At 51.1% G+C, this 15,426-nt stretch overlaps 1 protein-coding gene across 3 annotated transcripts in view; it reads left to right on the top strand.

Annotated features, from left to right (window-relative positions):
* The first annotated feature begins 6,289 nt into the window (after positions 1-6,289).
* AFAP1L2 (actin filament associated protein 1 like 2) overlaps positions 6,290-15,426 on the top strand; it is a 66,368-nt gene continuing 57,231 nt past the window's right edge. For all 3 annotated transcript variants that reach the window (XM_038139946.1, XM_038139945.1, XM_038139944.1), the window contains exon 1: positions 6,290-6,414. In XM_038139946.1, coding sequence (XP_037995874.1) covers positions 6,399-6,414 — 16 coding nt within the window. In that variant the 5' untranslated portion in view covers positions 6,290-6,398. The remainder of the gene's footprint in view (positions 6,415-15,426) is intronic.

Here is a 15,426-nt window from a genome sequence, read left to right as displayed (position 1 = left end):
GGTTCACAGTGGACCCCCCTTGCCAAATTGAGCCCCAGAATTCACCAATGGTTTAGTTCTAAAGGTTTAGCAGCATTTAAACCTAACAGCACTCAATCAATAGCTGAAGCTAAACAATTTAACAAAGCATTCAGATAGAATTTACTATAAGCACAACGGAACTCACAGGCCTAACTTACTTAAAAATCTAAAGAACTTAAGAGTCTAGGAGAGCAACATTCCCAGTACATTTGCTGTGGCATATTCACACTTACACACAGAGAGATCTAAAGGAGTCTGTGCAAGGGGTATCCCTGTCAAAAGTCCCCCTCAAACTCAGGGAAGCACTCACGTTGGAGCCTTTGCATTTTCTGAACAGGTGAGAGGTTGAGCCTCGAGGATTTGGGGGTATCAGCCCAGGATTTGTCAGTGCCTGGTGCTGGTCCTCCAAGAGGAGCAAAGGTGGGAGCTGGTGGCTCTGAGAGGCCCCAGGACAAGGGCAGTGCTGGGGCAGCCACTGTGCTCCAGGAGAGCTCCAAGGGCCTCCCGTTGGACTGCTGTTCATAGGGTCACAAGACACTTGGCTTTAAATCATACAATATTCCATCCTGGCTGCAATTCAGGTCAGTGGCTTTCTTTGAAAGCTCAATCATAAAAATGCTGTTCCGCTTGGGCTGTTATTCAGGCAAGAAAAATAAGTTTCCAAGGCTGTTTGTAGAAAACAGGAGCTTGTTAGACAGCACTAATTCCTAGGAGCAGCCAGTGTTTCTGATAAGCTCGAGAGGAGCTCAGCCCAGCTGTTCCTCAAGACCAAGACCTAAGGAACATTTCTGAGATCACAAGGGGCTTGTGGGGGGATGATGCACCACCACACAGGGCTAAGTACACCTCAGAACATTCTATCAGAAACTCTTGGGAAGCTGATGGCCACGTCCTGTGGTGCCTGGGGGTGTTACAAGCTGCAATACAGGGCACTGATAATGGGGGAAGTCTGCTGGGGTGAGCATCCCCATGTGGAGTTTGCAGGGAAAGGAACAAAGAATGCTTTGGGTTCCTTTAACTGATATTGAACATTGTCAAAGGAAAGCTGAGGGGCTTCTCTGGAGTGGGGAGAGGGTCTGGTGTAGTAAAAAAAGTACAAGGAAGAAAGAGCTTCAGGAGGAACAAATGCTGTGTCTATTGAGCACACTGTCTGGTCTTTGGCCACAAGAAGGTATTCTATCTGTCAAGGGAAAGAAAACAATTCAAGCTATTAGGACTCCCTGTAATTTGGCCTACAAGCAGTTTGGACTTAACAACTGAAAAGGAAATGTCAAAGAATGGGAAGCCAAGAGAAGCTCATCAAAAAGACATCTGGTCCTGCTGTCCTTAATGGGAAATCCCCCCCTCCCTCCAGCCACCCTCTTCCCAGCCACGCTCTTTTGAAACAGTTAATGTCTGAGAGAATCCAAAACATTGCTGGAATGTATCAGTGATGGAGCTTTTGTATAGCTGAGCAGCTAAACAGCTCTGGTTTTGTTTGTGTTAGGGTTGATTGTCTTGCCTTTCATCAGTGAAAGTCAGAAATGGCTGGACAGAAGTCAGTGGAGCAACAGTGGTCTAAGGCCAGCTTCAGCTGGGGAGAATTTGGTCACCTCTTTTATAGCTGGAATCATGACATGCTTCACAAGGAGGCAAAAAGACCTCAAAAGAGGCACCCATAGGCAGCATACTTAAAAATCATCTGAGGTGAAGGATTCATGCTCTCCAACAGAGTATTTAAGTGAGCAGCTCTGCTTGGAACAGCCATGCTGTCCCATCTGCCTCTCTATTTCTTCGGGCCCTTTTTCCACTGACTGAAGCCTGGCAGGCTGCCAGTGCCTTCCTGGAACCAAGGAACCAGTCTGGTCTGCTAAGAGGCACCCATAGAGGTTACTGCTGGGGAAAGACTGCTGCTCACGCTCCTGAGTGGGTAGCCCAGGATCTTCAACATCTTTCTGCACTCAGCCACGCGGCAATGCCATTTATCACAGCCCCTCCCAGAAAATCATGTTCCCAGGGCCTGGGTGCCTCAGAGTTCCAGCATGGGATGCAGAGTGTTTGATCACATGAATCAGGACAGCTGGCAGGGTCCAGCTATTCAGATCTCCTTAGGGAATAAGCAGAGGACTCCATTCAAATTCCCAAAAGCAACTATTCCCTTCATCCCTTAAATCAGAAAATCTGGAAAACCAGCGGGATTCAGCAGATCAGGGTTCAAAGGCATTGATGGGAGCTCCATAAACATCCTGAACTCCTGCCAGTACTCCCACCTAAAAGGAAGACTGGGGGGACTTTCAAAGAGGCAGCTGGGCTGATGATTGCTCTATCCAGTCCCAGCTGTGTGTTCCCAGCTGCTCAGTGGTCTCCTCCTTCCACCCAGCTGCAGGTGCTTGCCATTTACCTGGTACTGTCCCAGTCCTGCCTGGCACCACTGCAACCCAACTCATCCTCCCCAGGTGGGACAAGAATGTGCCATTTTAGTTTTCTGTCATTTCAGCGTGGAAGTTGGTCCAATAACAGTGAAAATGGGACTAGGAAGAGGGAAATAATTTGGCCACAAGCAGTGAGAGGACAGAGACTTCTCCCTGTCAGAGACAGCAATGTTGTTTTGCTGGCTCAGCTGTCCCTAGGTCCACAGGCTTTGTTGCTGTTCAGAGGGATCCCCAAATGGACAAAAGGAATTCTCCCACCTCAGATTACTGTCAGCATTACAGCCCAGTATTGCATCCAGGGACTCCAAAGTGAAGAAGTCTTTGGCTTCCTCATTTCTTGGCATTTTTTTTAGGAGATACCTCAGCTTTAATCTCAGGTCAGGCCACGAAACCCACCTCTGCTCAAATCTCTCTGAAAAAGTTTTATGTCTGCTTGACCACAACTGTCCACTACTACCTTTATCTAAGGAGGGACCCAAGATGATATCTGGAAGCAAAGAGGACACAAGTGCAACACCACTGATCTGAGATCTCCCTGCTAACCCCAGTCTGCCAAGCCATCTTATTCCTCCATCTGTCCTCCAGGTGCCTGTACAAGTGGAGTATTTGACACAACTTCCCTTCTTTCAGGAGCTTAACAGAACCAAGTTAACTCTACTTCTGACTGACCTTGGTCTTGTCGAGTAAATTCCTGAACTAGGTTTTTACACCATTGATAAATGCATGGGAAAGAGAGAAAGAAAAGCCTCATGAAACAACATACACACTTCAAGTGTGGAGGAAATTTCTACCTTTTGTTTTGCCAGATATTTTCCCTGAAGAAAGGAAGAAGTCTGACCACTTGGGACCACTGCAACTGGAATATCTGAGCAATATCTGGGAGAAAACACCCCAGAGAGCAGCTCTGCACTATCCAGGTCAGGTGTGGCTCTTCCTGACAGTCTCCATCAAGCACAACTCCCCTGAAGGCAGTGGAGGGCACCTGCACACAAGTTCTCAAGGCAGGGTTCCTCTGGCTTTCACCAAGGACGGGTCAAGAACTTTCACCACACTTCGTGTCATGCTTAAACCAGGGAAAAAGCAAAGTAAATGCAAGCAAAGAGAAGAAAGTCATAGCAAAGATTTAGACAAATATAGACATTAAGGACTTTGCTGATGCAAAAGGTAGGTGTAGCAATCAATAATAATAATCAACAATATTAATGAAACAATGTACACCTGCTCAGTGTACTTAGGGAAAAAGGAAAAGTGTTTAGCATTGCCAGTGGAGAAAAGAGATGATTGGATCATGCTACTACACAAGGTATTTAGCAAATCATTGTAATTGTTCACAGAGTTTATTTAGGCTTCTAAATATATTCTTGATTCCTGCTCAGTTTCACAGGAAGCCAAAGAGCTTAAAGGCAGTAACTCTAGAGAAGCAGAATGACATCAGTTGAAAGCCACATCATGGTACAGGAAAATTTCAGCCAAAGGTGCCAGTTTCACTAGCAGCCAGACTGCCCATCAGTATGAATAAGCAGGGAAAAAAGGATTAAAACATGTCAACTATACTATGAAGCTCTGCACTGAATGATAGGATCTCAGCCACATAAAAAAGGAATTAAACAAGATGAGCTTGGCCCTCCAGGGTTTTCACACCTGAGTCATCATTAATGATAATAATCATCATCATTAATAAGCATCACTAATAATAAGAAGCAAAAAGGCAATGAATACATGGGTGTACAGGTAGATGGCTGTTATTTTATTGGTTTCAAGAAGCTCCAACAGGAAAACCAGTTTGCAAGTGTTTGCTCTACTTGAACACAGTGGTAAACATCTAGATTTCAGCACCAACACTGGGAACATTAATTCCTCATTCTAAGCAGGGTCTGAGTATTTCCCAGTTTTATTAAACCCCAGAACACAACAGCCTGTTTGAAAATGAATACTCCAAAGTATTTTAGGTACTTCCTACTGCAAGAAGAAGAGGGCAAACAGGAAGAACTTGTATTCCTCTGGCATTACTATTTGTCCCATTGTCACTTGTCCAGCAATTTCCATGGGCCTAACCAGCAGTCCTGGAATTCCTGAGCATCCTTATCATGGGAAGGGAAGGAAGGGACAAGCAGGGAATGTAAAGGCTCTGGGTCCTGAAGACAGGAATCACAGGTATCTGACGTTTTGATCTTTCACAATCATCTTTAATTAGTTTGTGTAACTGGTATTATCCTTAATTAGCTTGCTCAGTTCAGAATGCCTGCTCACCTGCTTCAAGATAGAGGCACATCTCAAAGGTTTGCAAGACCAAGGCCCACCCTCCTAGATTTTGAAAGCTATGGCAAAGAAGCAGCTGGGAAGAGCTCCAAGAAAAGTATTCCTACATGGCAGGCATATTTATTTATTTTTTCTCTAGTTACTGCAGACTGCTATCTGCTTACTGGATTTGATGTTCAGGCACTTGGCTGGCCTGTCTCTTTGTGTGGTGGGTATGCACTGGCAAGAGCTGAGAGATGCTCCAGCCTCAGCTCCCTTGAGTGTCAATAGCTCTTTTTCCAGCCTTGCTCTTGTATGGAGAGCTCCCATGTGGCACAGGTCACTTTCTGGTTCCACAGAGATCCTCCAAGAGGTGTCACCCTCACCAAGCACTGCCTGGGAGGGTGGGGACAGGAGGGGCACACAGGGACCCAAGGAGTGTCAGGACAGTGCTCTTCCATCCAGCCTGGCTGCTTGCTTTCCATGTGAGCCAAGAGAACCTGCTTATGGCAATTTTCAGAAAATGTAAGCAGGACCATACGATGGAGCCTTGGGGTGCAGCAGGCATTTTCCAGGCTACCTCGGACCATGAATGTCAATGGTTTGTGGGCTGACAGGTCCAAAACCTGGGAAATATGGATTCTGTGAGCCTTCTGTTGGTTTTGTCTAACAGGTACCAAGGAGAGCCGTTCATTTTCTAGGTAATGGTTGCATATTTTTCCACAGCAACACTGGAGCTGCACACCCAGGTCAGGCACTGAGCCTCACCTCTTGCTATGAAGGCCCTGAACAGGCAGGTATGACTCCCTTGTCCCCACACCCAAGTTAATTTTTGAAGAGAAAATTTCCCCTATAACCCTTATAGACTTTGCCATTTGCTACTTTCAATGTTATCATTATTGATATACACATTAAATTCCTTCAGTGTCTCCAAAAATTTAGCCTGAGGACAGACTATCACCTGTGCCTCGTATTGAGGTCAGACTGGATGCCCAGTTCTCCACGTGTGACTATTTGTGCACTTCGGACATGATAGTTCTGGCTGCCACGGCAAAAGTCAGGCAAAAATGTCACTGCAGCCCAAGGAGAGGGACACATCCCTGTGAGACTGGCTCTGTCCAGGAGCCAGGTCCTATCAGGAAGCCTTAATGAAATCAGTGGAAAGAAGAGTGCACATTCAGTGGCTCCGGGATTCAGCTATCCCGAGGAGGAAGGAGAGCCCAACTTTCCAGCCTGCCAGCGCGGAGCCCAGTGTGTCTCTGGCAGGCTCCCACTGGGCTCATGGCACCGCGACCACGCACGGCTATCCCGGGATAACCAGGGCCTTTCTCCGAAGGTGCCCAAAGCCCCACTGCAGCCAGAGGCCACCATCCCAAACCCGGGGCATCCGCAGGAGCCGCCCCCCCGCCTCATCCCAGCGCCCGGTGCCCTCCTCTCCCGCCCCGGCCCCCAGCCCGGCGCTTTTCCCCGGGGACCGGCGGCCGCGGGGCCGCAGGGTCCGGGGAGGCTCGGCTGGGCGCTCGCAGCTCTGTCCAGGGCAGGGCCGGGTCCCGGGGCAGCCCGGAGCGCCGGTCCGGGCCAGCTGCGCTGCGCGGCTCGGGGCGGGGCGGGCGGGCGGGGCCGGCCGGGGCAGCGGCGCCGCTGCGATCGGAGGCTGCGGAGCGCGGGCGGGCGGCGTCGTGTCCCGGAGCCCTCGGCAGTCGCTGGGCTGCGGTGCCGCTCATCGCCATGGAGAAGTACAAAGGTGAGGGGCGGGGGGCGTCCCGCGTGTCCGCGTCCCGCGGCAGCCTCGCTCGGGGACCGCCGGGGGGCTCTGGGGACCTGCGGGGGCGGCGGTCTTTGGGGGTGACAGACCCTCTGACACGGGCCCCCGCGGAGTGCTGTGTCCCCGCGTGGGAAAGCGGCGCTGGGATGCGGGCACGGCTCCCGAGGCGATGTTTCCCGAGAGTGGGACCGGGATCGGCTGCGGGGAAGGGTCCCTGCGAGTGCGGGCCGAGCAGTTCCTGGGACCGGGAGGGGAGAGCGGGGTCCCGCTCCAGCGAGGAGAAGGCGGACGGACGGTGGGGACGGGAACCGGCTCCGGGGGAGGTGATCTCCGCGACGGGACCGGGGTCAGTCCGGGGATGGAGGGGAAGCAGTGCCCGCCCTGGGGCCGGGGTCAGCCCGGGGATGGAGGGGAAGCGGTGCCCGCCCCGGGCCAGGGTCAGCTCGGGGATGGAGGGGAGGGGTGCCCGCCCTGGGTCCGGGGTCAGCTCGGGGATGGAGGGAAGCGGTGCCCGCCCTGGGTCCGGGGTCAGCTCGGGGATGGAGGGAAGCGGTGCCCGCCCTGGGTCCGGGGTCAGCCCGGGGATGGAGGGAAGCGGTGCCCGCCCTGAGCCGGGGTCAGCCCGGGGATGGAGGAGAAGCGGTGCCCGCCCTGGGTCCGGGGTCAGCTCGGGGATGGAGGAGAAGCGGTGCCCGCCCTGGGTCCGGGGTCAGCTCGGGGATGGAGGGGAGCGGTGCCCGCCCTGGGGCCGGGTGGAGGGAGCGATGGGGAAGGTGCGGGGCAGCGCGGGCAGGTCCCACCCGGGGATGTGAAGTCCCTGACTACGGGCACCGGGTAGGAAGGGAAGGAGAGGAAGGGAGATGTGGGAAAATTTCACGTTTTATCCGATCCGGAGATCGGGACCTTTTTCTGCCACTCAAAAGCAGCGGCTTGTTGCGTTTCTGGAGCCGCTCAGTTGGGTGACATTGCCCGTTCCGTCTTTCGTCCTAAGCCGCCGATCTGCGTGGATTTCCCACCCTCCCAGGCTGAACAGGCACGACATTGAGTGTCCTGTTTTCTGAACGCTAATAGTTTTGGTGGTTAGGGAGAGGGTAGGTGAGCTGCTCCCAGCTTTCTCCCTGCCAGGTCTCATCCGGGCTGGCTGTCACCCACAGCCCATTTATTTCCCCTCAATCAATGGCTCTGGCGCTTCCTGTGTGATGCTGCTCGGTCACGAGCACCGAGCCTGGCGCATCTCGGGTCCGTGCTGCTGTGCGCACTCCTGGGCACTTTTCAAACATGAGCTCTCCTTGCCAGTTGGGGCGGGAGGAGGTGGGATGAGGTGCCCGGGCACGGAGCACTGGGATGCGTGCCGGGCGCTCTTTGATTTCTGCTCCTGCTGGTGTGTAGAAACCTCCCCTGGAGGAGGCGGATCCACCCCTTGTGTAGCATGGAGTAAGCCTGCGATAAATTTTACCTGTTGAGAGGAAATGGTAACTGCTGTCCTCCTCGTGGAACTCCAACATTTCAGTGGGGAACTTGGTACTAGACGAACGTATTTCTGCCAGACCCCATTTGTAATTATTACTGCCAAACCAGAAGGATTTGCTTACACCTCAGTCGATGCATTTGAGCTAATAGCTCATTTCCTAACGTTGAGGTATCGCATTGTGTGAAGTTAACTTTTGCCAGGACTGTGTGTTTTTTTCACTGTGGAACACTTAAACATTCTGACAGGGCTGGCACTGTGCTGCCTGTTGCATTTTGATCCTTTTCCTCCTTGCAACTGGTGCTTTACGGGCCTGATAAGCACAATAATAACACACTGCAAAAGCGATCTTAAGGATTATATTACAAATCAAATATTGTGTAGTTGGTTTGGTTTTTTTTTTCCATTCTGGCAGGGTCTGCACAATTCCATTCAGTTCCAGTAGCAAAGCAGTAGATTCATTAAGATTCAGCTATGTTTTGTGTATTGTCTTTTTAAATATGCACACTGCTCTCTCAGAGCAGCGGGGATGTTCTGCACATGTGTGGTGAATAAATAGCGAGCACAACTGATGGCAGAGCCCTGCCAGGGCTTTTGTGTGTTGGTGTGGGGGTGGTAATGAGGCACTGCCAGCCCCGTGGGGCAGCCATGGGTGACAGCACAGCTGGGTCAGTGCGTGGCAGGTGTCCCCAGTGTGGGGGGTGACCTGGAGTCACCTGGAGCTGGTGAGGTGTAGGGGAAGGCTGGGCTGGAGGAGAACATGGGGGACTTGGGAGCCTTGAGGAGCAGGTGGAGAGGGCAGACAAGTGGGTTGTTATTAATAAGCACGGGGGATATGTGCCTGTTCTGGTGGGGATAACTTGTTGATGCCTTGCTGTGGGAAGTCTTCATCCTTGCCACTCGCCTGGCAGAGTGCTTGTGCAGGGAAATCCTGTAATGATAGAGGTGGAAGGACTCAAAGAAGGCTGTTGAGCAATGAATTGGTGTTCTGGGAAAATGAATTTGACTACAAAATCTGTCCTACTGCTTATGAAATTAAGTTTGTAATCATCAGCAAACAGCAGCATCCTTTCTTTAAACACGGGCAGGAATGTGCAATAATCCAGACTCTGAGGTGGCACGTGCAGAGGTCTCTGCTGTTTCAATGGCAGGTGAAGCAGCCACAGGAATCCTGTTGGGTGGAGTGTGCAGAGCTGGGGTGGGAGGCTGGGACTGGCAGGGTGGCACCGATGGAGTGGGAAGAGCTCGGGCTGTTGGACTTGCATGGTGGGAAGTGAAGGAGAGATTGTGAAACTCTCCTGGGAATGGGTTTCCTTTCCCAGCCACTGCAAATGAGGTCACAAGGCCAGCTGCACAGGAGGACCCTGCTGCCTCTTGACTCCTCTTAGGCTGTTGAAGCTCTGAAGGGTAATCATGAAGTGCACGAGGGGTTGGTTTTTTCCTGCCAGGCTGCCCTAAAGAATGTCTGCTGTTGGTGAAGATGCTGTTTACAAAGGCACCTTCTCCCTGTGATTAGGGAGTGTGTGTGAGGCATAAAGAGCAGCAGACCCAGCAGCCCAAGGGGGCAAGAGGGAGACCTTCAGAGAGCAGATGTGACCGGGGTGGTCACTGTAGTGACAAGGACAAAGCTGCTGGTCTCTTGCTCTTGCTCCTCCTCTATTTCCTGTGAGTGCTCTCACCCCCTTCCCATGTGTTTTGTCTTTGAATATGGCAACTGTCCCAACTTGTGCTCCCTGTTCTAGGGGCATTATGGCTTCTTGCCTGCTCCTTACCACGCTTGTCAGACATGGCTGGCTGGTCCGTGACCAACCGTCTGCAGACCCTGTGGGGGGAAGAGGGGCTGAGTGCACTGTTGCTGCTGGGGGATGTGCTGGGGACGCCTGCATTTACCCACCATCTCTGGCAAGTCCTCTCAGACTGACACCCTTGTCACTGCAGTCATGGGTGAGGCAGCCCTACGCTCATAGTCTAAAATGTTAAGTGACGTGAATGTGGAGAGTTTTGTACTATTATACTGTGTTTAACGCAGTTCTTCAAAGAGAAGTGTTTGGCATTTGTGTTTTACTGTCTCTGTTGAGCAAAGATTCAAGCTTCACATTCCTTGTCAGAGGGTCCTTGGAAGTGTTTGTAGTTCTCCCCCAAGGAGATGAACATTGTTTGCCCATGAAGGAGAGGTTGTCTTCTTAACAGAAGCCAGCAGGTTAGTGGTGATAAGGAGTAAAATGGTGACTTGTAGAAAGAAGTGTTTGCTTGCTAAGTTAACATGTTTTAACTGGGAGGGCAAAGGGGGTGGGTCTGTTTTGGACTAGGGCACGCGTTCTTGCACATACAAAGGGATATGCTTGGGGTTAGACTGAAAAGTGGAGACATGAATGAAGGACAAACCCTGGTAACAATCTGAGGTGCTTTATAAACTGCTAATCAGAGTTGGAAATGGATTGATTCATGTGAACAAAATCTGGTCTGTCTGCAGACATATGTGGTTTCTCCTCAGCTGATTGTCCACACAGCTGTTGTGTTTAACTCATTGTCTTGGTGTGGCAACTGCAGAAAGCAGGGCAATGTGCTGCTCTGTGCCAAACCCAGTACAACTTCCAGCTGCTGGGCTGAGCCTTCTTTTAAATGCAGATGAAAATGAGTGTCATGCATAACCTCATAACATACACAGTAACTCTCACTTATGTGAGAAGGACCCTTGTTGGTTTTGGAGAATGGAACAGACTCTGTTAGGGAATAGGCAGCAGGAGTGCAGAGTTATTTACTCTGCAGGGCTTGAGGACATGAAGCCTTTTTTCTGCAACTGAAACCACAGCCTGTCTCAAACATCTGCCATGCCCACCCTTCCAAGCCATCTCACCTGTGCCAGTGTAGCACTTCTGTCTGTTCCAGCACAGCTGCATTTCTTGTTCGAACGGGGCACACGAGGATGCTCTGAGCTGTATCACATACAAGGCTCTCCAGTGTGCCCCACAGCAGCACAGGCTCACTGCAGATGGGCTGTAGGGATGCTGGCTTCAGCCCCATTCCATGAGCAGTGATGGCTCCTGGGAGGTGTGCATGTAACCGCCAGGTTTGGGGTGCTCCTTTTGCTACCCCAAAATGATCCCTGGGGCTGGCTCCATCTCTTGAGAGTAAGGGACAGGGATCCGTGCAGTGAAGAGCAGGGGAGCAGTACCCCTGCTGCTCTGGGGTCTGTGCCCCGGATCTGTGTCACTACCAAAATTGCCAAGAGTCGTGCTCCTAAAGCCAGGAGAGAAGTTTTCTTCCTAAAAGAAGAAGGGGGAAAAAAAAAGGATTAAAGCTAGCTCACAAGCTCTGAGGAGCCTTTGGGCATCTGCTTTTGGAATGCTCTAGACAGGGCAAGAGCCCTTCATTTACCTTTGTGTGTAAGCAAGTCTTGTTCCCCTTCCTCCCCACAGCTTCACCTCTCCTGGAAGCTGGCTCTGTGTGCCCGGCTGGGGGCTGGAGACACTGCCTGAATGAGGGTATTGTTCCTGGGCTCTCACTGAACACCCACAGCCAGGAACACAGGGAGTGTCTATGCAAAAATGCTTGTGCTGCTTTCTGCTGGGGCATGGCTGGCTCTGTCAGCTCCCAGCAGCAAGGAGGGCTGGGGGCAACTGGGCAGCTCGTGTCACCCAGGCTGTGCAGGGCTGTGCACCAAAGCAATAGAGGCTTTGAAATCTGAGTTCTGGACACCTGCTCAGCTGCATACTTGTTCCTCAATGTTTCCATCTCAACATACAGCACATATGAAGGATTTAGTGATTTGTCAGAATCCCTTAAGATTTCATGGCAAATTCAGGACCTGAATCCTAAGCTCCTTCATCAGTGGCCAATGCTGTCCTTGCAACCATCCTCCCTAGATCAAGGGAAGTTAGGGATGCTGTTCTTTTGAGAAGTAAACTCTAGGAGTAAACTCTAATTTGCTGTAGCCTGTGGAAAGGCTGCATTCATGTAATGCAGGGAAGTGCATCTTCAGGCAATAGCAACCAGAAAGCCCAGAGCTGTAGGGGATGTCTTGGGTAACCAAAAATAAAAGGTGCACCTGTCATCAGAGGGGATGCAGAGCATGTGCACCCAGGGCATAGGTGTTCCTCTTTGAAGCTGTCTGGTTGAAGCATAGATCCAGACCCAACAAGTGAATTGGGATCCTACAGTCACACAGCCAGTTTGATGACCTGCATATTATTGTTTACTTCATCATGGAAGTTGAGTCATTTGTGCTTTTCTTTTGGGTCAACAGACAAGACAGACTGGTCCAGTCTGTGCAGCAGCCTGTCAGCACAGCTCTGTGGGTCAGAGATGTGTCTGGCATTGTCTTGTTCCAAGGAACTGCTGGTGTAGGTGTTCATGCAGCCACTTCCTGGGGTGGGGGTGAATTGGGCAGAAGTGTCAGTGAACTGGCGAATTCCCTGACAGTAGCTGAGAAGGCATTTCCATTGGAAGAGCTGTGCTGCCCTGTGAAGAAGAGGGATTAAACTTCTTGCTGTGTGCTATGGTGCATGGCTAAAAACATTGTGAGAACTGAAGGAATGACTGTAGGAGCTCACAACTGAAAAATCTGTTCAGAAGTGTTCAGTAGGAAGCCGCTAATCCCCTGGTACCCAACGTTCTTTTTTTTTTTTTTCCTAACAAAATTACTAGATTTACTTGAATCCAGGGAGCAGAGCTTTAGGAGGGAAAAGCCTCCAAAACAAACAGGAGTGGCTAAGGGTGGCCAGAGGAGCCAGGCCCTTGGCGAAGCTCAGCAGCGGTGCTGGCGCTCTGCCCCCCGCACCCTGAGCCCAAACCCGGCTGGGACAGGAACAGCCAGGGCTGCAGCACCCAGGGTGGCTTGGCTGGGAGAGCAGCCCTTGCTTGAGGAGCTGAGAGTGGGGCAGTTCCTGCCACAGGCCTGGGAAATGTGCTGGGTTAGTCTGAAGCTCAAAGGACAAGGGCCAGGACTTATTAAAATACATTTCCCCTCCGCCCCTCTGCTGACCTATCGCTTTCTCCATGGGCAAAATTCCATAGAAAGCAAGCCTGAGGATGGTTTGGAGCATGGCAATGTTGTCTTTGGTTGTAAACAGCTCTGTCTGGAAGTAAATATCTCAGAATTATGGGATCAGACTGAAACTCCCGTGTAACATACAGACTTGGCCACTTGCAATTTAATAAAAGTATTTCCTCTCCTTGGGTGGACTGTTCTCTGTGTTGCATAAAGATTTTCTGATTTTTTTTTCTTTTTTGCACTTTGGATTTGCTTAGGATAAAATATAGCACAAAGCTTAGAAGAAGCCTGAGAATAGGGATTCACAAGTCTTAGCTGGCAGTTTAGCCTGTGGGCTTCTTATTTCTGAGTGTAGGAATCTCCTCCAGAGATAACCAGGAGCAGTAGCTACCCCCAGCACTGGCGTCATGCATGTGAGGTTTTTTTACTTCCTTTTCTGTTGTAGGAGACTGAATCTTTTAAAAAATACCTTTAGATTCCCAATTTTGCCAATAATTAATGAGGCTTTGCAGAGCTGGCACTGAGTTTGGGGTGTCGAGGTGGCAGCTAAGCAGTTGGGATGCCTTTTGAAGAAGTTTGCATAATACTTTGGCAGCAGTGCTTTGAAAGAGGTGGGTCTGAGCCAGGAGATTCTTACAGTTTGTGCTCGAGCCCTTCCCTCTTGGACTGAGTGAGATGGGGAGCAAGTCTTGGTCTGCTGCAAGGAGGGGATCCCTGTCCTACAGTGTTCTCTGTGTGTTCTGAGGCAGCCAGCCCAGGCAGGTGGTGAGGGGAAGTGTGTGTGCAGCTCCTGTGAGATAAGGTATCTGCAAAGAGATCTCTGATCCAGAGTCGCTCTGCAGATCTCATCATTGCTGTTTGTCACTGCAGAGTATGACAACTATTAAGGCTGGGAAGAATGAGCTGGCTCGAAGAGAACCTGAGTTGCACAAGGTCACATGATGTCACAAGTGGCTTTTGCTGAAAGTCCTCCACAAGTGTGTGTGAAATTTGGGGCTTTCTTCTGCTGAGGAATGCAACCAAGCCAGCTGCAGCCCCACAGCCTTCCAGTAGCACTGTCAGTTTGTCATCTCTGGAAGGAACCCATGTATTTGTTCAGACAGTCCCAGTGCCAAACAGCTCTGACTTCTGTTGGTCCCGCTGTGCATGAGCTGAAATCAGTAGAATGCAGAGAGGCTTTTTGGTGCCTGCTGGTGACAGGTACATGGTTGCAGCAGTTAGGGGCCCAGCACTTTAGGGGGCTTGCACTTTTTGCTACCACTTGCCAGTGGTAGCAAAATATCACAAGTCTGGGAGTTGGGGCTGGCTTTAAAAGTGGAGATGTCGCCAGCCCAGACTTATGCAGTGGCTTGTGACAGCTGGAGGCCGTCTGCTCCATCCATCCCATCAGCAGCTTCATCCAGGCTGCCTGGCTGGGGAGCACGTTCTGTCTCCTTTGTATAAACCCAGCATCTTCAGGGATCTTTTGTGTTCTACTGCAGTCTCTAAAAATGTGCCACGTAGTCTTGAATGGTGGGAACGTCTGCTCTTTTTATTGTCATACTTTTCTGACTTCTCCCTGGCTCTGGGGAATTCATCAGGCAGAGCTGGGATTGTAGTGTACAGTTCCACATCTGCTAAAGGATTGCCTGATCCTGGTAGCTGCTGAAGTGTGATAAAGAGGAAGAGAACACTCAGGCTAATTGAGCTCAGTTAACAAAGCAGCTGAGCTGTCTTTACCTTGCTGTGGTTAGCTGGGCAGAGGGGTGGGATGTGCATTCCTATCACCCAACCACAGCCAGGGGTTTTCTTCCCCTGTTGGGAATTCAGTACACAAGCCCAGGGGTGCATCTCTTTTGCTAAGGTGTGAGCTGTGTGTGAAGTTGTATACACTGGGTCTGAATGGAGGTGCCAGGCAAGCCTGGCTGCTCCCAGTGGTCAGCAGCCCTCCTCCCCGAGCTTGAGGTCACAGACAGCAGGGGACACACTGGGCAGGGTGGCTCTGGCTTCACCATCCACTGCTGCAGGGGTCTGGAGTCTGCTGGGCAGCAGGGTGGCTACGTGCTTTTTCTCCTGGATTTTTTTCAGTCCATGTGGGTTGTTTACCTCATCTGGGGCACGTTGCACTTGGTGCCTGGGGCTCTCTGTGTAGCCAGTGGAAGGCCTGCAGATGCTTTTGGAGTTCAGCAACCTCACCTGTCTCGTTGGAAGACCGTCACAAGTGCCCCAGAGCTGTGCAGTCACCAGTGAAATGTGCATGTGACAGTTTGGGGTGGTTTTGGTTTTCTCCCACAGCACTGTTTGTGCCCCACACTCATGTGCCTTGCTCCTCTGAGCAGCAATGTCAGAGCTGAATGCAGTTGTTGGTGAGCCTGTGCAGGGTCACAGTGACCTAAAAGCCAGTGACCTCTGGAATAAGTCAGTCATGTCTGCCGTGCAGCTTCTTCACCCTTCACCCACCAATTCATCCAGCAACAGCTCCTCCAGCCAGGCTGTGAAAAAGCTGTAGGAAGACACGAGGACTGAACTTCTCTTGATGGTCCTAACCAAG

Source organism: Motacilla alba, chromosome 6 (genome assembly GCF_015832195.1).
Source record: "Motacilla alba alba isolate MOTALB_02 chromosome 6, Motacilla_alba_V1.0_pri, whole genome shotgun sequence".
In the NCBI taxonomy this organism is placed as follows: Eukaryota; Metazoa; Chordata; class Aves; order Passeriformes; family Motacillidae; genus Motacilla; species Motacilla alba.
Note: the sequence above shows the minus strand (reverse complement) of the source record. Positions and strands in the feature narration are given on the sequence as shown.